General features: G+C 39.5%; 1 protein-coding gene across 2 annotated transcripts in view; it reads right to left on the reverse strand.

Moving 5' to 3' along the window:
• frmd6 (FERM domain containing 6) overlaps window positions 1-24,786 on the reverse strand; it is a 130,294-nt gene that overhangs the window by 68,574 nt on the left and 36,934 nt on the right. For both annotated transcript variants that reach the window (XM_072269119.1, XM_072269127.1), the window contains exons 2-3: window positions 12,297-12,560; window positions 11,306-11,396 (exon numbers count right to left, since the gene is read on the reverse strand). In XM_072269119.1, coding sequence (XP_072125220.1) covers window positions 11,306-11,396; window positions 12,297-12,395 — 190 coding nt within the window. In that variant the 5' untranslated portion in view covers window positions 12,396-12,560. The remainder of the gene's footprint in view (window positions 1-11,305; window positions 11,397-12,296; window positions 12,561-24,786) is intronic.

A 24,786-nucleotide genomic window follows, 5' to 3' on the forward strand; every position in this document is an offset into this window, starting at 1 on the left:
TCTTATCTTATTTGGAATGATGGGAAACTCCCTCTTTGCACTACCACAATACCTCAAATAAATGTGATTATAATACAAGATTAGAGAGTCTTCAATATCAAATCATTATTAATTAACATAGTTTTGTACTGAAAACACTCACAAGGTGAAGCAGCACCTGTGGAAATTGAAACAGAAATAATGTTTCTGAGAAAGATCCATTGATTTCACAAGAAGGAAGGCAAATTGATGCCAGGAACGTCAGAGGTCAGAGGCTTGGTTGTTGAAGTCCCAGCAGCCAGCAGAATAACACCCACATTTGAGATGATTAAGAGATTAGAATGAAGTCATGCAGATGTTTCAGAGAATGTAGTACTTAAGATTTTTATTTACTAGACAATGAGTTTGGTTGACAAAGTAATTTTGCTTTCCCTTGGTCTAAGCAATCTCATCAGATTGAAATAATAACTGGCTTTTTAAATACTCCAGAGTAGTATGCATTCGCAATTCTGAGCTTTCTGTGAGAGCTCTGGATGTGGTCTTGCTCTCAACACAGCATTGGAGGTTAATCTGTCAGGCAGTATTTGGCCAGAAGATAATAGGAAGTCTCATGATTTGGAAAAGAGGCAGTTTTACAAAAATGTTGCACAACATGTCAATGGAGAAAACATCTTTGAGTAAACTCAAAGCTAGTTAATCATAATGTTAAACTCTGCAAAGAAGCTATTGATGTACATACCCCCACACACTGCAGCTGCAAATTGCTACACAAAGAACTTTAAGATCCATATCACTACACACTAATCATAAACTCATAATTTATCTTTTAATCTTAGAATTCAACAAAATGATTTCATGAAAATCTGAATCATTGGCAATAAGACAGTGATAAGGCTGTCAGCACTGTGCAATGCTTTCATCGTTATACAAAGGAAGGTCACAGTGTAAACCATTTAAATCAATCAAATTTGATCGCCCCAAAGCACAACAGCTTTCCACACAGGCCATGCCACGAAAAGTCAAATAGCTTGGTCATCGTAATACATAATTTTGTGATTTAATTAATCTCACAATCTGCATTTATGCAGAGACATCAAAGCAGAAAACGATGTCCTTTTTCCCCATCACACTGCTGAAGTAAAGAGACTCGTCAATTTGGTGCCGTCAGCAGTTCCCTCCTTAAGGGCATCTTTTCAAAGTGAATCATACCAAGCCCTCTGCACCCCAGATTCTTCGGAAGCTGTGAAGGAAGAGAAGTTACAAGTTACCTAGTTCCTGTAGAGGCATGGGGAGTAGGAATGCTCCCTGACTACCAGCTCCAAACCAGTTCCACACCTTACCCACAGTATATGGTCCACTCAATTTCTTCTCGGAAAGATTACAGAAATCCAACGCCATTTGATAGCTGCCTTACTAGCAAGCTTCTTCAGTTTAATGCTCAAGGATTAGGTTTGCCTGTTTGTGTCTTTAGGCCATGCATAATGCTATGTGATGTTGGTAGGCTCATTGGCTGATTTACAAACAATGCTCTACAGATTCCCATGTATTTTATACCTATCACCTCAGTAACTTAAATATCATATAATATAACAGTGCCATCAACAAAATTCTACTTGTCATGCTCATATTTCTGCTACTATTTGGCATAACACTATTATCAATGCAAATTCTCTTGTCTGTATTTTTAAAATGGAAACTGACGCTATGGAAAGTTGTCATCATGGAACTTGCTCCAAGCAAATTGCCCTTCTCTACTAGTTTATTACCAATATTATTAAATTAAAGTAACGAAGCCTTATCATACTGCATTTTCAAATATAAAATGAGTGTCTGCCTGACAATCATAATCGGCCTGCAGTTATAATCATACTCTCAAAGAATAAGGGCAAGACACCATGAATTGGGGAAAAATAAAAGGTCAATGATCCCATCCAACATTCCAAGAAGGTTACTCCAACAATTCTGTCGGGAAAGGAGTTTTAGACCAGCAGTCATAAGCAACTCAAGAGGCAACAGCAATAGCAGTGTTCACTTGCATGCATTACCCACCACGTTCTTGGCAGTTGAGCTTGGGAGATGACGTCTGATTAAAGTGTACTTTGTAGTTATGATGGAAGAAATTAATGCTTAGGTCAGTGTATGGGATGTCAATCAGCTAGGCAGCTTTGTCCTGAATGGTATCAAGCTTTGAGTTTGCACTCATCCAGGCAAAAAGAGAATATCTCACTATGCACTCTACAACACGGGGAAAAGGATTTGGGGCGTCAGGGGCTCTGATCTACTCTTACACAAAATTAACACAGTCAGTTCACTTGGGTTCCTGCTCAATACTAACACTCAGGATTGAGGGTTGAATTTTCTTTAGTAATTTCAGTAGTCCAGGATTCAAATTGGTTTTCAATTCTCACTGAAAGCTATACATTATATAGCTAAGTAGACGAATAAATTGGATGAGTTTCCTCTCCAAGGCAGAAACATGTTTTCGTTATTATACTGTCATTAATAGCATTTCTTAACCAGTGACATTTGTGTCCAGTAAAACAATTTTTTTTTTTGGGCATCCTTCATTTTACTTTCAGTTCATTCATTTAAATGAATTTGTTAACACTTTTAGTTTTTATACAAAGAGTTCAATTTTTATAATTTCCCCTTGGTGCTAGCCATATAAAAGCAGCAATTTCAGAGCACTCAAGGGAAGGCTTGAGGCTGGCTCCATGTTTTAGTAAAGATGGCAGGGCACAACACAAATTGTCTAGCACTTGGAGGCAATTCTCATCTCTATTTTTCCAGCCTTCCATTTGTTGCATTTTTTGTGCTTTAATAACTTGGCGTGAACTCCACACATTATTCTATATTTATCATGAAATTTAATTTTCATGAGAGATATGCTATGGATAATGATAATCTAAATGGGTAACATGCTATCGTCACCTTGTATAGTACTCTACATTTTAACAGGCTTCAATGACTTTTTATTTAAATTAAAATCCTCCTAAGGTATTGTAATTTTAAATTTTAGTTGGTGGAATGTCCTCTCTTACTAAAAAATTATTTGCTCCTCTTAAGCTCCTTTCCTTAAACAACCACTATCTCACCCAGAAAGTGGGCAAGAAGTTAGCTACCCAAATACCAAAGTGATTGTAACACACAATTAAAATGAAAGATAATTTGTTCTCTAAATCTGCAGCTTGTGCTGCTCTTTCACCCTCTAAATATGGCTCAAGGTCAAGTTCAATGGGGGATCTATTGTTTTCACAGTAAACACAAACATCACATTCGAATCAATGAAAGACTGTACCCAACAGGACGGACAACCATTGTATGAAAAACCAATGAACCGTGCAAATGCAAAAAAGAGAATAGAAATAATGACAACAATAAATATTGAGAACATGAGATGTAGATTCTTTGATTGAATGAATTGCCTCACTTCGTACAATAATTTGGTGACCACACCTCACAAACACAACCTAGGTTGCAAAGCAAATTGGATCATATAATGGTCATACAATATTTTATGCAAATGCTTCAATTTAGATTTTTAAATCTGTTCAAATTATTTTCTTTTTAAACTGTATTCTCTTTTTCATTTGATTGATCCATTCACTACTACAGTTTCAATCACTAAAAGACTTACAAAGCAACATCCAATTTATCTCTGACCCCAGCTTTGGTCAAATTTTCTTTAGAGTATTTCCTTTTATACTTCCTGTTCCTATCCAAAGTATTGGATTGATTTGGAGCCTGTTTTACAATTGGTATATTGCTGTTGTCACAATGTTCAGTAACTTCTTAATTTTTTTTTGCAGAGAATAATACTTAGAAGTGCTATTTGAAAATACTACTCGTCAAAACTAAACCCAAGTAAATAATATCATCGCACTTCATAGATCGCAGTGCAGATAACTAATACATTAAAGGCACACGAGTACTGCAAAAATACAAGGGAACTGTCATTCGCCTATGATGTCCACGTTAAATGACCCGATAATATTGGTATCTTCCGGCATTCTTGCACAATATTCAGTCCCTCTCAGACTGATGGAGCTGAATGAGATGCCAATTTACTGATTACTTCTGATGAGAAATTTCCTCTCTCAATATTTAGGCATGCAAATTGGATTGATTCAACATTTATTGAAAGAAGTAAGGGAGGAAACTATTTGAGACAATGAGAAGTAGAGCTGGATAATGTCTCCATGGACAGAAAAACTCCGCAAGTAACATGAATCTGTGGAGAGCTGTAAGTAAAGCGGAAACTGAAGAAAGACACCCATTCTATAATGCAGATACATAGTAAGAGTGTTAAAAAATAACCTGGCAGGACCATAACCATCAGCATGGCATACCATTAATTGAGTCTATCAAGAGCATGGCAAAATTCCAATCCAATCCTAAGAATGGAAATGAGTACAAGATTCAGAGTACAGAATGCTTTCCCCTTGGAACTGTACCATGACACATTGAGAGATTTGCTTGTTCCTGGATCCTCCGAGTTCTGCAAATGGGAGTTCATTCATGACCACTAACCAAAATCCTATTCCTGTGGCCACCACCAAGTAATCCAGATATGAACTTCAGATTGCGATGCCCTTGATCCTGCTCACCCTAACATACTGCCTTTTCCTTGAGTTTCCTATGCTCAATCTGATTTACGCTTTGATCCACATCCCAAGCCTCTCCTCACTGCCTCGTAAGCTATCCTAGTACCTCTGCTTACTCCACAGTCTGCGTTGGTAATAAGGCCTGTTTCACACACACTGCTTTGGGCAGAGCTAATGGATTTAATGCCCGGCTGCTTCTTCATCCAGTGTGCCAAAGAAACTACAGCAACAATGCTCTTTTTGATCTGGTATCAATTGGGAGAACAAGAACGTACCAACAAATTGACAAGAAATAAAAATTTTGGCAAGCCTGGGAATCATAATTTTCATGTGATCTGGAAGTTAGAAACACCCAAAACCAGTAACAACCAACACAATAGGGGAAATTCTTCCCATCAATTCAATAGAAGACCAGTGGACTAGCTTTTAAGTTTTAATGTGAACAAACAAGAAAGATACTTCCCTAAAATTAACAAACACACGAGAAAGTTAACAAAGACAGTAAAAGAATGAGATAATGAGAAAAACAACGTGCATGAACTCTGTGAGGAGTCGACACAAAGTCTTTACTGGGACTAATTAAGGAGATCCACAAATTCAGCAAAAGGATGTTCAAAGGGATGAAAAACACAGAAGTGGAAAATGACAAGATTGTTGGTATAGTATAAAAATGTCACAGAGGAAGAGGGTAGTCAAACGTGAAAAACTTCAAGTAGAAAATAATATATAGCAAATATGAACAAATGAGTAAATATTTTCAATGGCTACACTCACCAGATGAAAAATTATTTTACTATCATAAAGATCAGAATCTTCAGCTAACAGGTTCTAAATAGTGTAAGGCTATATTGTGTCAATTCCACTACAATGCACTCAAATAATCGATAAGATGGTATTTAGTCGAGCAGCTGTCCTCTCAGCATCCAGCCCTTAAAGGGACAAATCATAATTTAAACAGGGTGCTTCTAGATACAGGGCATGTGGCTAATTAATGAATGTATACTACAATAATGGGAATAAGGATGAAGATAATTTATACATTATCAGGATGGAACCAAAGGGCAATACAAATTCTGAAAGGGAAAGGCTACCTCAAATCATCTGGACTACAACAAGGAAGTGACAAAATGGACAGCAGAACGTAACACATGAAGTATCTCAGTATCTCATCAGTTGTTGATAAAGGTACAGACAAATGCAATTAAGTCAAAGCTGTGCATAGTTAAAATTAACCCAGAGGGCAGCTAGCATGCAGGAAACAATTGAGCTTTGGCATAGTAGTTTCAATAGAAAGGGAAATTTGAGGAAGGAGGAGTACTGAGTGAGCTGTTTTACAGGTTGTGCTTAAAATGAGCTTTTTAAAACCAATTTTTGGTTCCTTCTAATACGTTTCACCTTCAGTTTTGAAAAGCTTGGAAAAAAGACAAGTGAATGATCAATACTTCATAGGCAAAAACAATGTACAAACACAAGTTCCCAATGAATATTTTTAAAAGGAGTTTTAATACTTCCAGCATTTTTAAAAAATCTCTAGTTTTCCATAATTCATATCCTTAAAATTTAGCATAGTCTGCTGTCACTTATTTTCATTTTGTTCAAACATCCTTATTAGTTTTATTTCTACTCATTGTTAATCTTTTGTTGGTTCATTAATATTTTGTTTGCCTATATAACTAAATAGAATTCAGAATAATTCATTCTACGGAGAAATCCTTTATGATTTCTGAGAGACCACACAAATTCAGTTCTTCCTGAAAAGAATTAAAAATCTGGGGTAGTAATAAGTAAATAATGAACTTGGCAAACTCCAAATATTCCAGTGGTTTATACACTTCTGAAATAAAAAAAATTGATGATGTTTAATCGTGTGTTCAAAATGATTTGCCACAATACTTAATCATGGTTAATGGGAAACTGTTCAAGATGAATTTATTATCAAAGTACATATATGTCACCATATTCAATCCTGAGATTCATTTGCTTGCAAGCATACTCAAAAAATCCAATAACCATAACAGAGTTAATGAAAGACCTCATCAACTAGGTGTATAACCAGTGTACAAAAGACAACAAATGGCAAATACAAAAAGAAAGAAATAATAATAATAATAAATAATGACAAAAACATGAGGTGAAGACTGCTTGAAAGTGAGTCCATAGATTGTAGGAACATTTCAGTGACGGGGTAAGTGAACTTGAGTAAGGTTATTGCTTTTGGTTCAAGACCCTGATGTTTTGGGGGATAATAGCTGGTCCTGAACCTGGTGGTGAGTCCTGAAGCTCCTGTACCACCTTCCTGACGGCAGCAGCGAGAAGAGAGCATGACCTGGGTGGTGGGGGTCCCTGATGGTCAATGCGGCTCTCCTACAGCAGTGTTTCATTTAGCTGTGCTCAATGCTGGGGAGGGTTTTGTCCATGGTGCACTGGGCCATCTCCACTACTTTTTGTGGGATTTTCCATTTAAGGACACGGGCATTTCCATACCAGGATGTGATGCAGCCAGACAACATACTCTCCACCACACACCTAGAGAAGTTTGTCAAAGTTTTAGATGTCATGCTGAATCTTTGCAAACTCCTAGGGAGGAAGAGGTATTGCCATGTTTTCTTTGTAATTGCATTCACATGCTGTGACCAGGACAGGTCCTCCGAACTAATAACAACGAAGAAGAATTTAAAGTTGCTGACCCTCTCCACCTGATCCTCCAGTGAGGACTGACTCATGGACCTCTGGTTTCCTCCTCCTGAAGTCAGTAATCTGCTCCATGGTCTTGCTGACACTGAGTAAGAGGTTGTTGTCAGCCAGATTTTCAAATGCCCCCCTATATACTGATTCATCAAAACCTTTGCTTTGGCGTATGACAATGGTGTCATCAGCAAACTTGAATATGGCAGAGCTCTGTTTAGCCACCCAGTCATAAGTATAAATTGAGTAGAGCAGAGGGCTAAGCCACAGCCTTTAGGTTAAATATCTCAGTGAACACTCCAGCTAGTTGATCAGCACAGATCTTTCGTACTTGGCCAGGTACCCATCTGGGCTAGATGCCTTTCGTGGGTTCACCCTCCTGAAGACTGCCCACCCCAGAGAATGAAATTAGAGGATCATTGGGGTGGTGGGGGGGTGGGCTGTTTGTAATGGTTCCTCCATGTCTTGAGGGTCAAAAGAAGCACAGAAGTCTTTGAGCTCATCTAGAAGCAAAGCCCTGTTCTTGCCTATGTCAATTGATTCGACATTATATGAGGTAATAGTATTCAGGCTGCAAGACCATAAGACATCAGAACAGAATTACACCATTTTTGCCCATCGAGTCTGCTCCACCATTTCATCATGGCTGATCCATTTCCCTCTCAACCCCATTCTCCAGCCTTCTCCCCGTAGTGTTTCACACCATGACTTATCAATAATCCATCAACCTCCATCTTAAATACACCCAATGACCTGGTCTCCAAAGCCTCCTGTGGCAATGAATTCCACAGATTCACCACCCTCTGGCTAAAGAAATTCTTCCTCACCTCCGTTCTAATTGCATGTTGTCTTAATTGGCTTCTGGTCGTAGACTCCCCCACTATAGGAAACATCCTCTCCACATCCATTGTATGTAGGCCTTTCAACATTCGATAGGTTTCAATGAGATCCTCCCCTCATTCTTCTAAATTCCAGTGAGTACAGGCCCAGAGCCATCAAACGCTCCTCATATGATAAGCCTTTTATTCCCAGAAGCATTTTCATGAATCTCCTTAGAACCCTCTCCAATGTTAGTTTTCTTAGAGAAGAGGCCCAAAACTACTCACAATACTCCAAGTGAGGTTTCACCACTGCCTTAAATCCTTGTCATCTCAAAATGAATGCTAAAATTGCATTTGCCTTCCTCACGACCAAATCAACCTACAAGTTAACCTTTAGGGAATCCTGCACAAGGACTCCTAAGCCCTGCCACAACTGTTGAATATCCTTCATTGATTTAATGAACTGTCACTTCACCCATGAGATGGCTTTCCAGAGATTGTACCTGGACCTCTTGCAACTTACTTGGTCACCAGACCTGAATGCCTCTGATCTGGCCCTCAGCAGACTGTGGATCTCATGGTTCATCCAGGCTTCTGGTTGGGGAAGACTCTGAATAATTTTGTGGGGACGCACTCGTTTATGACTGTTTTTATAAAGTCTGCGACATATATGGTGTAGTCGTTCAGATCCTCTGATGAGACCTTGAACACAGCCCAGCCCACCAACTCGAAGCACTATGGTAGCCACTCCTCTGTGTTGTCCTAATCTCTGAAGCCTCTGCTCATATGCAGGTAGAAGGGCGGCCAAGTGTTCAGATTTCCTGTAGTGTGGTCCGGGCATGGGATTGGCCAGGGATTTCTTCAAGCATGTTTGACTGAAATCCCCAACTACAATATGAAATGCATCAGGATGGACTGTTTTTTATTTGGTGATGGCATCATGCAGCATCTCAAGTGCTTGATTATAGTCAGCTGCTGGTGGTAAACTGCAGTCAGGATCATAGAGGATCCTGACCATGGTAATATTTATTTCTATATTTATACTCTATTCTTGGTTGGTGCAACTGTAACAAAACCCAATTTCCCTCAGGATCAATAAAGTATGACTATGACTAACTAGGAATGGACAGCATTTGATCTTTAGTTGTTTAAATAGTTACTAATTCTTCCCCCCCCCACCCCCGTCTGATCATGTGAATGATATCAACATTCTTTCTTGCACGATTTTTTCTTATGTGCAGTTTATTTTTGAAGATTCTGTTCAATGTCCAGTATACTTACAGCCTTATTCATGAAGTTCATTAGCCTGGACAGAGTACAAAGAGGAAACTCGGTTGGAAGTTCCTCAGACTCCCACAGAGCCAGCCTGATCGTGTTCTGTTTGTTTATTTAGAGAGATACAGCACAAACAGGCCCTTCCGGCCCTTTGAGCCGTGCCAGTCAGCAACCCACCAATTTAACCCTACCCTGATCACAGTACAATTTACAATGACGAATTAACCTACTAATCAGTAGTCTTTGGACTCTGGGAGGAAACTGGAACACCTGGAGGAAACCCATGCACACACGTAAAGAAACGTACGAACTGGCTTACAGATGACTCCGGAATTGAACTCTGATGCCCCGTGTGGTAATCGTGTCACACTGACCACTAGACTACCATGGCGCCCCAAAGATCAATGGAGGTTGGCCTCAGTTACCTTACTCACTTGACTTTTCTTGCTATACTGCCAGAATTCCATGCTCTGACAAGAATGGATAAGCTATAAAAATTCACCATGATCACAACTTCATTTATAAACCACCTTAAATAAGTGCATAGGCACACCACTAAAACTGTGTAGATATAACAGTAGCCTGGCCAATACTTTTACACCAAGCAGTTCTGAAAAATTATAGTGATTCTTCCTAAAATTTAATTAACATATGTAAATTTGCGATTTTCTATTAGCTAAATAAATGTATCCTTTCTTATTTAATACTGCAGCCAATCTTGAGAGGCTTTATGCACACAATTTTTCGTGCATCATAATCATCGCATTATAAACAGGTCAGAATCCCAACTAATTATCAAAGTTAATGTACAAATAGAGGATTCAAATTCACAAAATTCTCAACTGCGTGCTTCTTTTAGCATAATACAATTTTCTTTGCACATGTTCCCAAAGTAGCCCAGTAACGGAACCTATGCAAGGTTGTCACTGCAGCCACACAATACTGAACTGAATTCTTACACTCTGCAACGTTCTCCAACTGTTTGCAAAATGCTCAAGTGTGACCTGAACAAGTAATTTACATTAGGAACAGAAATAAACCAGATCTGACACTGCATCATCAAGGATTCAAGCACACCATTCTGTGTTTTGTCTGCAACTAGCAGTGTTCCACAGGGATCTGTGCTGGGACCTCTGCTGTTTGTGATGTACAGTGGATTCTGGTTAATTGGGACATATCAGAACCAGTATGTTTTGGCCCAATTAAGTACCTGCCCAACTAACCAAAGTTCCAGGGAAATAGTTAAAAAGGTATAAAAAAGACAAACTACTGTTTAGCTGAGTAACAAATTATGTATAGAAAATTAAATACAGGACAAATTAGAACAGTACCAATTCTACTATAGTACTATAAAACTGTGCATTAGATCCTAATAGCTGTCAATGGAGGAACTCATCCGCTGTACACTACAGTGTATGGGGTGTCCAGGAGGAGTAGCACCTCTGGTGAAGGGGCTTGTTGTGCCTATTCTGGGGCAGCTCACTAAACTTTGGTCTCCACCAGACACTCAGTTCCCACTCGTAGATCCAAGTAGCTGTTTGCATGGGACAGCAGCCACACCCCAGTACACTGCTTCGACCGGTTGCAGGCGGGTCTCATGCCCTGGTGAAGTGACCTGCTTAAACTGCTACTGAATACGTCAGTGATGATTAAATTACACTACTTCAAAAGCAGGGGTTCCCAACCGTTTTTATGCCATGGAGGCTTACCATTATCGAAGGGGTTCGTGGCCCTGAGGCTGGGGATGCCTGGACTAAAGGAAGAAAAGACAAAGGCTCCAGCCTAGTAAAACTGTAAGAAGATATCACATATAACAATATGAAAAATGTGGATATGAATAAAAATGTGGCATTGAATACTATTCCAAAAAGGGATTTACATTGCTGATGTTGTTGAATGACATTATTAGGGATACTGAAATTATTCTTTTGTCTCACTTACTTTGTATGACACTGAGCCCAAAAAGATGACAGTCTTTCAGCCTTAGAAGGTCGCACACTTGAACAAATAATTCCTGGCATAACGCTTTAACCTAGAAAAAAAAACATGAAATTTTGGAAAGGAATTTAGCAAAGCCAGTTTTCTAGCATCAAGATTCACTAATTTCTTATTAATTGAAATCTCAAACACAGAATATTATATTAATGTGTTTTTTTTACATGAAATATTAAAGTCAACACCATCCCTTCCATGGTAGATCCTTCAACTGTGAACTTGCTTTCAGCCCTACAATGATGCATTCTCAGAAAAAAGTGGAAATTGACACAAATTTTATTAATAGATTAAGCTTTTGTCCATCAATTTTGTAATTGGCATATGAAACACTTCCATAATTAAAATTAAATAAAATTATTACCATAGACAGCCATGGAGGCCAAGTCATTAGGAATATTTAGAGTGGAGGTTGATAGGTTCATGGTTAATAAGGGTGTCAAAGGTTGCAGAGAGAAGGCAGGAGAGTGGGATGGAGGGGGATAGTAAATTAGCCATGATCGAATGGGCCATGCAAACTCAATGGGCTGAGTGGCCTAATTCTGCCCCTATAATCTTATAGTCTGATTCATCTTAAAATATTTTAAGAGGAGGAATATAACCCTCAACCAATTAAAATATTTTCTATGGAAATAAACAGCTTAGAAATGTCATTTAATGCTAGATAACACTGCCTTTTAGTGAAACAGAGGATGCATGGTTTGTTCACAATCATTAGGCAAAATTCAAAGTTCAAACAAGTGGCAAAAAATATAAATACACAGCTCATTTTTACTTTGATATTTCAGAGTATAATGGGCTAAATAAAGTAGCAAATGGGGTAAACAATATAGAACTACAGTGTGCTGAAATATTGTGCAGCTCTTCCCTTTCACGCTAAAGGTCTAAGCTGTTGATTTAAGGAACAATATCAGTTGGAAGAAAAGTGGACAAAACCTACATTCACAATAATGTTGAGGGCTTCATCGTTCGGGAGGAAGACACAAACACTCCGGCGGTCCTGCATTACTTTGTTGTTCTGAAAGGTGAACTTGCTCATCACGCCAAGCAGGCTGTCAGATGGTTTTCCCAGGTGCCCCAGGGATCTTTCACATTACAGGTCAGACCATTGAACTGTAATGAGAGATGGTCACAAGCAAATTCTCTTCATCATAAGCTCGCAAGGGGCAGGGCAACTCTGCATGTGTCATAACACTCACTGCAGCTGGAGGATAAAAAAAAGTTATACGTTATCAAAGAGAAGCCAGTCACTCGCTACACAGTAATCAGAATAGTTCTCTGGCAAGCTGAGACAGAACTGTTGATTTAAATGCAAAGTTACCTAATTGTTTGGATGGTTCATGATTGGAGGCTCATATTCATTCTTTTGAGGCTTGTCATAAAATAATTGTACAACACACAGAAAGACCAATTCCACTATTATGATACAAGTATGCTTTAACAAACACATCAGTATCTTGAAAGTTTATAATCAGAACTTCTAAACCTTACTACTTTAGATGGCAATATTATGAATTTACCAAGAGAATGGCTGAAAAAGGAGAGGCATGTAGAAGCAAAGTGTTCTCCTGATTTGGACACTTGGGATCAAATACATTGATATCCCCCAAGGGCCTAATGCTTGATGGAGCATCACAGCTGGCTTTAGAATGAATGCCTTTAATTGCAAGCAACTTTTAAAAAGAACCTTCCAACCTGTAAGCTCAGTTGTTTAGTGGCACAGAACTTAAGATCTGACAGGCGATTTTGGGGGGGGGGGGGGGGGGGGGGAGTTGCTAGAAACTGTACCTTCTCACGTGTTTTTTATGTCTACATACTGCAAATAATTATATATAATTCTTTCTTTCTAATGCTGCTTTTCTGGTGCATGTTGCACCCTGGCCAACACACCGTAGCAAGTTCCAAACTAATGGCAAATAAAGTTAATCTTTGATTCGAAAGCATTCTGTTCCTGTGATTTGACATGTACTTTCCAGTTTAAGCCTTGTCCATTGGGAAAGCGGGCCACCACTTTTAGAGATCAGTTTTATCTGTCACTTGTACACTGAAATATAGAGTGAAACCCATTGTTTGCATCAAATCAGATCAGTGATGACGGTGCACAGCCTGCAAGTGTCGCCATGTTTCCAGTGCCAACACAGCATGCCAACTAATTAACCATAAATGTATGTGTTCGGAACATGGAAGGAAACTGGAGCACCCAGACCTAGCCCATACGGTCACAGCGAGAACACACAATATCCTTGCAGACAGTGGCGGGAAATGAGCCCCGGTACCGTAAAGCTAAATGCTGCACTTCAAAGTTCAAAAGTTCCAAGTAAACTTATTAACAAAGTACATATATGTCACCTTATACAACCCCGAGATTCATTTTCTTGTGTGCATTCACAGTAAATACAAGACACACAACAGAATCAATGAACGATCCCACCCACCCCCCCCCCCAAATAGGACAAACAACCAATGTGCAAAAGACAACAAACTGTCAAAAACAAAAAGGATGAAAAGTTAATAATTATTGAAAAAGGATCTAGTGCTTTACCGGAGTATATGATGAATAAACTGTTCTTGGGCTTCAAGCCAGGTAAAGGTATCAATTATAACCAACATTTTAAAGACAAACTCTGCCATCTTCTTCAGAGCTGATGCCTGGGCAAGTCTAGTCTGGTGGTATTTATACCCCTGTATTCCGTCCCTCCTGATTGGTCAGTCCTCATCTAATCAGGTTTTCGCTCTCCCCCCCTGTTTGCCACGGTTTGTTCTTACTTCGAGTGAGACCATCATCTTTCTTAAAATTCTTTTCCAGTAGTTTCATTTTAATGGCTTCTCTTACTAGCTTGTTCCAAAAGCCATTGGCATCTGGAATTCAACTGTAAACATGATGGAACAGTAGAAACCTGAATGGATGAGGACTAACCATTCAGGAGAAACGGAATACAGGGATATAAATACCACCAGACTAGACTTGCCCAGGCATCATCCCCGAAGAAGATGACAGAGTTTGTCATCAAAACATTGGTTATAATCGATATCTCTACCTGGCTTGAAGCCCGAGAAAAGATTATTAGTAATAATCATTATTACAATTCATATTTATATCCATAGTAATTTTATCATTGCACCTGCCACATGTGATAATATTAGCAAATACATGGCTTATTCAATTACTTGAAAAAAATGGATTAAAAGTTCACAATTCACAATCATAAAATTCTTCAGTACAGTCAGTATATTATGCTGAATGTAGTGCCCTATATGATCCCTGGGACCTAGTTTTTAAAACGTGGATAAAAACCTTCTGGTTTTCGTTTTGTAAACTCATTGCCAGCCCCTTTTGTAAAGACCTGTAAACTGATAAGCATCGTTCACAGATCTCTCCATCTGTGACTCAGTGCACCAACTTATTGAACATTGGGAATGACCCTTTGACACTCCAATAGTCAGACCCCCAGGAGGCCCTGCATGATTACTCCTCTTATATCCCATTACCTTTTTTTCAGCCACAAGCTGCCATGGACACAACTCTTTAAGGGCACTAATGCTGTCTGCCTATAAAGCAGCTGTCACGTGAAGTACAGGTTTTCAGAGATAGTCAAAACAGGAGTAAATAATTTCAAGTAGACTAGTAAGAAGTGTTAATTTAATTAAAAATATTTTAAAATTATAACAAAATGTTAAAAGATGTAAAATAAGCCCCCCTTTCTCTTCAATTATCCTGATTTTCAAACAGGCACAATCCCATTCAATGGAATGGGACCATGGTTCCTGCCCCAGCTTACACTGCAATATACATTATTTTATTGGTCTTAACAGGAAGCAACACAGATAACAATTTCTTAAAGCATGCAGGTCCCAAGTTTGCGATATTTTTGTGACCTCCTACAGACCATCAGCACTAATTACAGTAACCAATTAATGCACCAAAAATGCCTAAAGACCAATTCTATATTTCCAGAGTAGAAAATGGCACAATGCCTAATGCAATAAAATGAACAGCTGTCCCTCCAGGCAAATAACCAAAAACAGCCTCTTTTTCTCCCACAATATATTTCTTCTATGCCTAAAGCTCTACAATGAAACTTGATTACAAAATTAGAAAATAGTTTCATTTTCTCCGCAGTGCATACAATACAGCAATCAAGAACGAACATGTTTGCCAGATTTTCCAGTTGTTTCCATATTTGTTCAGCTATATCATCTGCATAATTTTGCAATCACAACTGACAAGCCTTTGTAAGATGTGAGGGCACGACCCTAGCCCTGCACAAGGTCATTATATTAATACTTTTAACATCTCAAAACATTGCTATGTTAAGGAATTTCAAAAACAAAAACAGGAAAGCAAAGAATTAGACAAAGATATCCTTGCAAGGATGACCAAAGTTCAAAGTAAATTTATATTCAAAATACATACATGTCACCATATACAACCTGAGATTCATTTATTTGCGGGCAATCACAGTAAATACAAGAAACACAATAGTATCAATTAACGACCACAGCTAACATGGTGGACAACAAACAATGTAAAAAAAACCTCTACAAATACAAAAAAAAATAATAATTAGAATAAATAAGCAACAAGTATCAAGAAGATGGAACGAAGAGTCCTTGAAAGTGGGTCCATCGGTTGGTTGTGGGAACATTTCAGTGATAGAGTGACTAAAGTTATCCCATTCGGTTCAAGAACTTGAAGGCTGAGGGGTAATAACTGCTCCTGAACCAGGTGGCGAGAGTCCTAAGGCTCCTGCACTTTCTTCCTGGTGGCAGCAGCAAGAGGAGAATATGCTTTCCTGTGACAGTGCTCTGTATAAGCGTGCTCAATGGTGGGAAGGGCTTTACCCATATCGACTAGCTGTATCCACTACTTTTAGTAGGCTTTTTTGTAAAAGGGCATTGGTGGTTCCATACCAGGCCTTGATGTAACCAGTCAACACACTCTCCAACATACTACATCTATAGTAAAGTCAAAATCTTCGCAAACTTCTAAGAAAGGAGAGGCGCTGATGTGCTTTCTTTGAAAGGCACTCTGAAATAGTAATGCCGAATGCTACACCTGCCCCTACATTTCCACCCTCATCACCATTCAGGCCCTAAGTAGTCCCTCCAGGTGAGGCAACTCTTTACCTGCAAGTCTGCCAAGGTCATTTACTGCATCTGGTACTCTGTCTACTGTAAAAGTAGGATCTCCTGGCGGCTACCTATTTCAACTTAGCTTCCCATTCCCATTCTGACACATCTATCCGTGGACTTCTCTACTGCCATGAGGCCAAACTCAGGCTGGAGGTACAACACATTATATTCCATCTGGGTAGTCTCTAACATGATGGCATGAAGACTAACTTCTCCAATTTTCAGTGATTTCTTCCTCATCCCCCCTCCTTTTTTCCATTCCTTATTCTGCTTACCCTCTCATCTTGTCTCTTCTCCTCACCTGCCCATCACCTCCTTCTGGTTGTCCTCCTCCTCCATTTTCTTCCACAATCACTGCCCTCTCCTATGAGATTCCCCTTTCTTTAGCCCTTTACCTCTTCCATCTATTCTGTTTTCCCCATCTACCCAGCTTCCCCATCATCTGGTCTCACCTATCACCTACCAGCTTGTATATTTTCAAACCGCCCCCCTTCCCAAACGGCGGGAGGAGAGGGAGCAGCGCGCTGCGTGTGCGCAGCCCTCTGGTGAAAACTGATATCATATCCTTTAAATAGGGGCCGTGGACAATTCTGATTTGATGGAGAGGGCCGTGAAAGCACAGAGGAACATCTGGAGAAATTTCTGAAATGCTCGTTCACTGCGTGGTCGGGAATCTTCCAAAGGGTAGGCCTCAAAATCCCCAGCTTTGCCTGCTGTTGGTGACCGAGATTGAGGTCGAATCGTTTGGACAGAGATGGGGCTCAGTACTCGGTGTTGGAGAGCCGATTTGGAGGCTCGAAGTTTTCGGATCACTCAGAGACAGATTGTGGTCAGGCATGGCATGGAGAGTTTTTCTTCCTTCTCCCGTCTCTGAGAGATGTGGGACATTTGAGAGACTTTGAACTTTTACTGTGCTCATGGACTTCCTCATCAAGTTATGGTATTGTTGTACTGTTGTAACTATATGTTATAATTATGTGGTTTTGTCAGTTTTTTCAGTCTTGGTCTGTCCTGTATTTTGTGATATCACACCGGAGGAAATATTGTATCATTTCTTAATGCATGTATTACTAAATGACAATAAAAGAGGACTGCACGTCAAACCTCCTTATCCTGGCTTCTGTTCCCTTTCTTTCCAGACCTGATGAAGGGCCTTGGCCTAAAATATCAACTGTTTATTCCCTTCCATAGATACTGCCTGACTTGCTGAGTTCCTCCAGCATTGTGTGTGCATTGCTCAAGATATCCAGCATCTGCAGAATCTCTTCTGTACAAGATATTATTCGGTCTTTAACTCAAAGGAAATGAGTATGCTGCCAAAGAATGTGGTAAGCAGCATTTTAACAACACGTCACATTCACATAATCAGTGAAGTATAAAGTATGCTCCTAGCCCAAGAAGCCATTGCAGCAGTGTAACTTTTTTCAAATATCCCACCTAAAGTAAAGTTGGGAAAAAATGTCTCTAAATGTTACAGTAAAATCTAAAGTACAACATGCTTTCTTGTAACTTTGAAGGAAGTGGATGCTACTGAATTTCCATATGCTTTTCTCTGGCTACTTTGTAAAAGTCACTCCAATGCCAAGTTTACAAAATGACGACCTGAAGCGGTGTATGATCACAAATCCTTTCTTTCATTGTTTTCTTCAAGATGTAATCACCTGCGTATTTATGTCAGCACCCACTAACCTCTGCTGACTGACTCATACAAAGCAGTACAATTGGATACACTGCAATCCACTTCATGAACTTGGTTAAGACAGACAAATGATAACATTACTGGCTATTCCAGTTCTGAGTAAGGAAGAGATTGCAACGTGCAAAATATTTGCTTAAAACATGGATCTGATTACTGTAATGCTTAGGTTAAACTTTATACCTACTTATTTTTTTATAATATGCTTTGGTAGAAATACAAGCATTTTACTGTATAAGTAGATATTAATAGAAGATTTTTTTGTTTGTCACATAAATTGGCTTGGCTATATTTCATCCCATTGGTATTAGTGCATATTTTAATTGGTATTTTATACCTACATTTTATCAACAGTTAGTGTTTATTAACATCAAAGGCACTTCACCAGAGCATTATCACGAAAATACAACCCTGAGATATTAAGACAGACGATCTAAAGCTTGATCAAGAATGAAGGCTTTGGATCTTTGTAAAGAAGAAAAGCAAAAGAAAGGGTGTAGAGGATTAGGGAGGGGCTACAGTTTGCCAACTTGGAAATTGAAGAAGTGATTAACTGTGGGGATGATTATCAGTTCAGAATTAGGATAGCATTATGATATTGATGTGTTAGAGCACTGCAAAAATTTGCAGAGGAAAGACAAAGCAAGGCCACACAGGGATTTTAAAATGAAGAATGAGATTTTTAATTTTGAGACCAAATTATGTCTGTGAACAAGGAACTCAACAAGTAGGACTTGGACTCAGTTTGGATGTGGGCACCATGCATCAAGTTTGTGGAGACTAACGCAAAGACAAACCAGTCAAGGTGGCACTTGCGGACGACACTCCCTTGGTGAACATCTTCTGGATAGACCACAAGACTATTTATTTCACTTCATTTATGTCTGCTTTTCATCTTAAATCTGTTTCTGAAACAGTTAGAGACTGTGATTTACACTTTGGAGGTTGATTGCGTGATCCAGTACTTTGCTCTCTCCGAGGAGATTCCAGGTCTCTGCTGCCGGTGAAGCCTGTGTGGCCTAGCACTATGCTCAGAGGGTATAGGCCTCTTTTTTTTTTCTCTCTCTCTCTCTCCCTCTCCATGATGTCAGAGAATGTTACCAAGATTCAGTGCTTATGGTCTTGGACTATGGACTATGAAATGTTTCAGTCTTGTGTTCTTAATATTCTGTGTTGTCACCCGTTCTTCCTTGCTGTTTTTTTTTTGAGTGAGGGGGAGAGGCATTTGTGGGGTTGATGTTTCTTTTGTGCGGAGGGTTAAGTATGCCCTTTCTCTCTGAACTGACTTGCTTGGTTTTTCTTTATTTCATGGCTATCTGGAGAAGAAGAATCTCAGAGCTGAATATTGCAAACATGCTTTGTTAATAAATGTACCTTTGAAATAGTCGAAGGTGGGGGTAACAATTACTCAGATAAGTGTTGGAGCAGGGATGAGCTGAGGTCAGAGACTAAGTCAATATTGCAGAAGTGGGCTTGGAGAAAGTTCATATGAATCTCACCTCAGGCCCACCAACTGTCCAGTTCAGTTTTAGATAGAAGTCAAAGAAAATAACAGAGGTTGCGCTGAGAACCAAAGACAATGGTTTCAGTTTCCCCTGACTTACTGAGAAATACTTTCTGCTGAAGGAAGGAGATCTGGGGTGTACACTGGGGATTAGATGCACTGCTTTCAGATGGGTGCAGGCCCGTAAGGTGACGAGAAACAAAGGGGACAGTAGATGGATCCAGAGCTTAATGGTACAGAAAAGGGAAAAACCAACACTGCTTATTCATTAACATAATTCAGCATTTAGACTGGATCAAGGCATTTGAGTCTTCCCACAGAACAGACACTGGAGAAGGATGCTGTGGTCAGCTATATAACTGCTTGCAAGCAGGTTGAAAAGGACAAAAATGGTATAGATTTCCTTTGTTACTGTCACATAGGAAATCATTAATGGCTTTTAATAAGCTATTTTGGTAATGTAAAGGGGGTAGAAACACAACTGGAAGAATTCTGATAAAGAGTTATGCTAAAATAGAATCGGAAGGCCAGAGTATATTCAAGGAGTTACTGAAATAGGAAAACTATTTCCAGTCTCCATCCTATTGCAAATAGGATGGAGACTGGAGGCTAAAAGGGTTTTTTTGCTTTTGGACTGGTGTGCTAGCGGCAGATTTTGGGGAGAGACAATATCCTCCTATTTCTATTTATCTAGCGTGTGGCACAGGAGTAATCCTGAGATTACAATCCAAGAAAGCCTATTTTTAACCTTCTGCCTAACTCCTTAAATTTGTTTTGCAGGCCCACATTTCTTTTTCTACCTCCATCATGACATCACTTTGTACTCCCATCTCTGTTGCTCTCCCCCCTCCCCCTTCAGAATGTTTTGTATCTGATCTGAGACATCCCTGACTCCAGCGCACAAAGGACAACATTTCACTCTCGAATCTCACTCTTGGCCACAGAAGCATCCTGGCTTTTTTTCCTTACTAGCAAATGCCCCACTACTGTTCCTCTAGACTTTTCTCTCCCCATTATGAATCAGAGCCAACTGTGGTGGCACAAGTTTAGCCACTGCTTTCCTCTGAGAGGATACATCTCCCCAACAGTATCCAAAATAGCACACATATTTGAGAGGGCAATGAACACGGGTCCCCTGCACCTACTGCCTTTCCTGGTAGTCACCCATCTGCATTCTTTAGTGTGACCAACTTGTTCATACCGAGACCATTTCAGCTCCAGTTGTCCCATGCGGCTTGACAGGTGCTGCAGCAGGGCACGCTCACCAGAGACGCTGGAAATATTACTGACCTCCCACATCCTGCAGATGGAGAATACGACTGTCCTAGCCACCATATCCATTATCCTCAGTCCCTTCTATTGAAAAATATCTAAATTAACCTATCTCTTGTCTTTTACTCCCCAACCTCTCCCCGTCAATGCTCACCAGCTGCACCTTGCAATGCCCTCTCAAACTTGGTCCTATAGTAAAGGCTGTAGCAGTCTTTAGTTCCCCATTAAGACCCAGTTCTGTGTAAATGCTCGCGATGTCCACAGACCTCTAACATATTAAATTAATAGTGTGTAAGTTGTGCATCGAAGGCTGTTTGTTTTCACTACATAAGGTTCATAAACACAGCCAAACAAAACAGTGTTACTCCAGGGCCCAGGTGCAAAGCACAGTACAGTACCAAAGGCACATATAGAAGACAACAGCAAAAATACGGTCACACAAAAAATATAGCCTAAGTCCCTGAGACCACGAATGCTGCAGCAGTCCAATCCCCAACCCCAAAAGCCTGCGTATAAATGACCAGCATACACAAAAAGAGGATCTAATTCAAAGTACAGGCATCAGCTGCGCACACACTAAAGATTTAGTTACGCTCAGATGTAATTTACGCACCCAACACATGCAAATATGCATGCAAATATTGACCACTGAAAGGATTCCACCCATAGGCTAGGAATGATTGATGGCTGTTCCATATTTTGCATCCAACTTTTTTTTAAAAAGCTGTATTGCTCAAGTGGCAGAAACATTCTAAACATTCTCTACAGTTTTACAGCAAAGCGTCACGGGATGGCTCAGCATGTCAGGCAGAATCTGTGAAGAGGAAGGAATAGTTGACGTTTCAGGCTGAGACCATGAGGAAGGGTCTCCGCCTGAAATCTTGACTGGTTTATTCCTTCCACAGTTGCTGCCTGACCTGCTGAGCTCCCCCAGCGTCTTGTGTGCATTGCTCAGGACTTCCACCATCTGCAGAATCTCTTGTGTTTACAGATACCTTAAGTGACAAGAAGAGTCTCTCACTGAATCTCGGGCGGAGCAAGCAAAACACATCATCAGCATTGTAAAGTGACACCAGGTTTCCCCACAAGCCTCAGGGAAACTCCAAAAGTCCCAAGTTTCACAATTGATTAGACAACATTCTCATCTTCACCTATCACCAAACGGGCCTAATAGCCACTTACAGGCAACAGAGCTCTCAACCGATTCCTCACTGACTCGGCGGACAGAGAGTGGTATCCAGACATGTGATCTAAAATGGAAGGAGTATCACTTTTACCCAGAACTGAACAAATGTGCAGAAAATGATTACTAAATCCAGTAGCTCAATTACTTATTAATGGTTATTAGGATTCTGCCTTGATCTCATTTTCCAAAGCGCTGCCATTGAAATGGAATCAGAAAAGAAAATGAAAATTAGCCTTCAGATAAGGGTGTGGAACTGATAGAAAGCTCAACCACAAATACTGTAATTACATCTACAGATATTAGGAACTACAAGTAATGAGTTAAATAAAACCTCTATCTCAAAAATATATCTCCAGAGTCATTGATCAATGACTCCTCAGAGAGGAGGTACAGAAACCAGAAGACACACAGTCAATGCTTTAGGAACAGCTTCTTCTCCTCCACCACGTATTTTTGACTGGACAATGAACCAACCCATGAACACTTCATATTTAATTTAATATATGCACATTTCTTCTTGTACTTTATAGTATTTTTATGTATTCCAATGTAATACTGTTGCAAACAACAATTTTCATGACATATGTCAGTGATTCTGATTCGGAAATTGATTCCAGATCAACTTAACAGTTGTACATCCATATTATTCTGAGGTCAGTTACTAAACTTTCTTTTACTTGTTTGCCTCCTTTTACTTGTCGATCTATAGTTTATCACCTAACACTCAAAATTTTCAATATTTCTTGTTTAAACTAATTCCTCTACTTTGCTTCTTTATATGATCCCTGGAAAGTTTTATTCTTCTTGGTCTATTGTTGTCCATAGACAATTAAAGACTTGCATACTGACCTCACAGATCTATTCATTACACAGTCAATTGAAAAACTGTAAGGGAAAAAAGATAAAAGAGAATGCTGAATAAATGTAACAGCTGAAGAGAAAGTGCAGTACAAAATCATAATGAGGTAGACTGTGAGGTCAAGAATCTACCTTATCTTCCTAGGGAACCCTACCTTATCTTCTAGGGAACCATTCAATACACTTATAACAGTGGGATAGAAGTTTTCATTGAGCCTGGTGGTAAATGCCTTCAGGCTTTTGTATCAAGACTCGCACCACTAGGTTCAAGAACAGTTACTACTCCCCATCCACCAGCCTCTTCAATAAAAAGGGATACTTGCCCCATCATTGAAATGTTCCCACAACCAATGATCTCACTTTTAAAGACTTTATCTCATGTTCTCATTGTTCATTGCTATTTATTTATATTTGCATTTGCAGAGTTTGTTGGCTTCTGGACTCTGGTTGATCTTTCATTGATCCTTTTATAGTTACTATTCTGTAGATTCACTGAGTATGCCCACAAGAAAATGAATCTCAGAGTTGTAGGGCTGTATATGGTGACATATATGTACTTTGATAATAAGATTTACTTTGAACTTCTGCCCAAAGGGAGGGGAGAGGAGAGAGCAGGGTTGGTCTGGGATTGGAAGAGTCTTTGATTATACTGGCTGCTTTAATGAGGCAGTGAGAAGACAAGAGTCTGTGGCGAGAGGGCTAGTTTCAGTGATATACTGAGCTGAGTCCACAACTCTCCCGCGTTTACAGTGTTCATTTTTATACATTTCATTCCTATGTAGCTTGTTTTGCTTACAGTCACATGCTTTTGGACAGAATGTTTGCTAGATATAGCATTTTGGTCATTTTCATTACACTTAGTATTGATAATACTACAGCTGATCCCCCCCCCCCCCACTCAAAGATGCTGAAAAGTATACACTTGGCTGAAAAGAAACCTGATCCAACTTTACTGGCTCATATTCCGGTTCTGTTACTTTGCATCCATTTTTGAAGTAATTGGAATCAAATTTATGCTCCTTTTAAACTTTTTAAAACATGTGTTATCTTATGCAGGGGATTTCCAATAAACATTCATAATTAATTCCCTTCCCTGTTAAATCATGCAGAACTATTACACTGCATTTCTTCTGCCAAAATGTTAATTCATATTTGCATAGGCTCCAATCTAAGGTGAAGATACACTTTGCTCTCTTGTCTGTCCTGCCAGTTGTGCCTGTAGTGTGGGCTCATATCTCTCTTCTGGATAGGCCACAAGCCTGCAGCTTCTAATGTGCTCATGAGTTGTTACTGCTCCTTATGCTGCTGAGTTAATTAGGTCTTTGATTTCATAAAGTAGTTGTTAATGAATCTTTGGGCATTTTAGAACGTCAGAGTTGAAAACTATCATTTTGACTCTAAGTCAGGGGTTCCCAGCCACTTTTATGCCATGGTCCAATACCATTAAGCAAAGGGTCTGTGAACCCCAGCTTGGAAATCCCTGCTCTAAGTGAATATTTGTTTATCTTTATCATTATAGTTTATGGGGAGGGGTTTCTGTGTTTTATTTACAGGATTTTATTTAACAAAAACTGAAGAGATAGGAGCAAGAGGGATTCATTTGCACCATGTGCATAATGCAGATTACTGGAGTCACATTTTATTATCTTTCATTTTTAACCTGTGGTCCTCTCCATCTCATTATCGTGGTGTGTATAGGTGGCTATTAGCAACTTGCACTTTTAGCTTGCCATTCAGTGGTGTGATGGGTCGGCACAGCAGCATTCCAGTTCTGGGATCTG

Source organism: Mobula birostris, chromosome 1 (genome assembly GCF_030028105.1).
Source record: "Mobula birostris isolate sMobBir1 chromosome 1, sMobBir1.hap1, whole genome shotgun sequence".
NCBI classification, from domain to species: Eukaryota; Metazoa; Chordata; class Chondrichthyes; order Myliobatiformes; family Myliobatidae; genus Mobula; species Mobula birostris.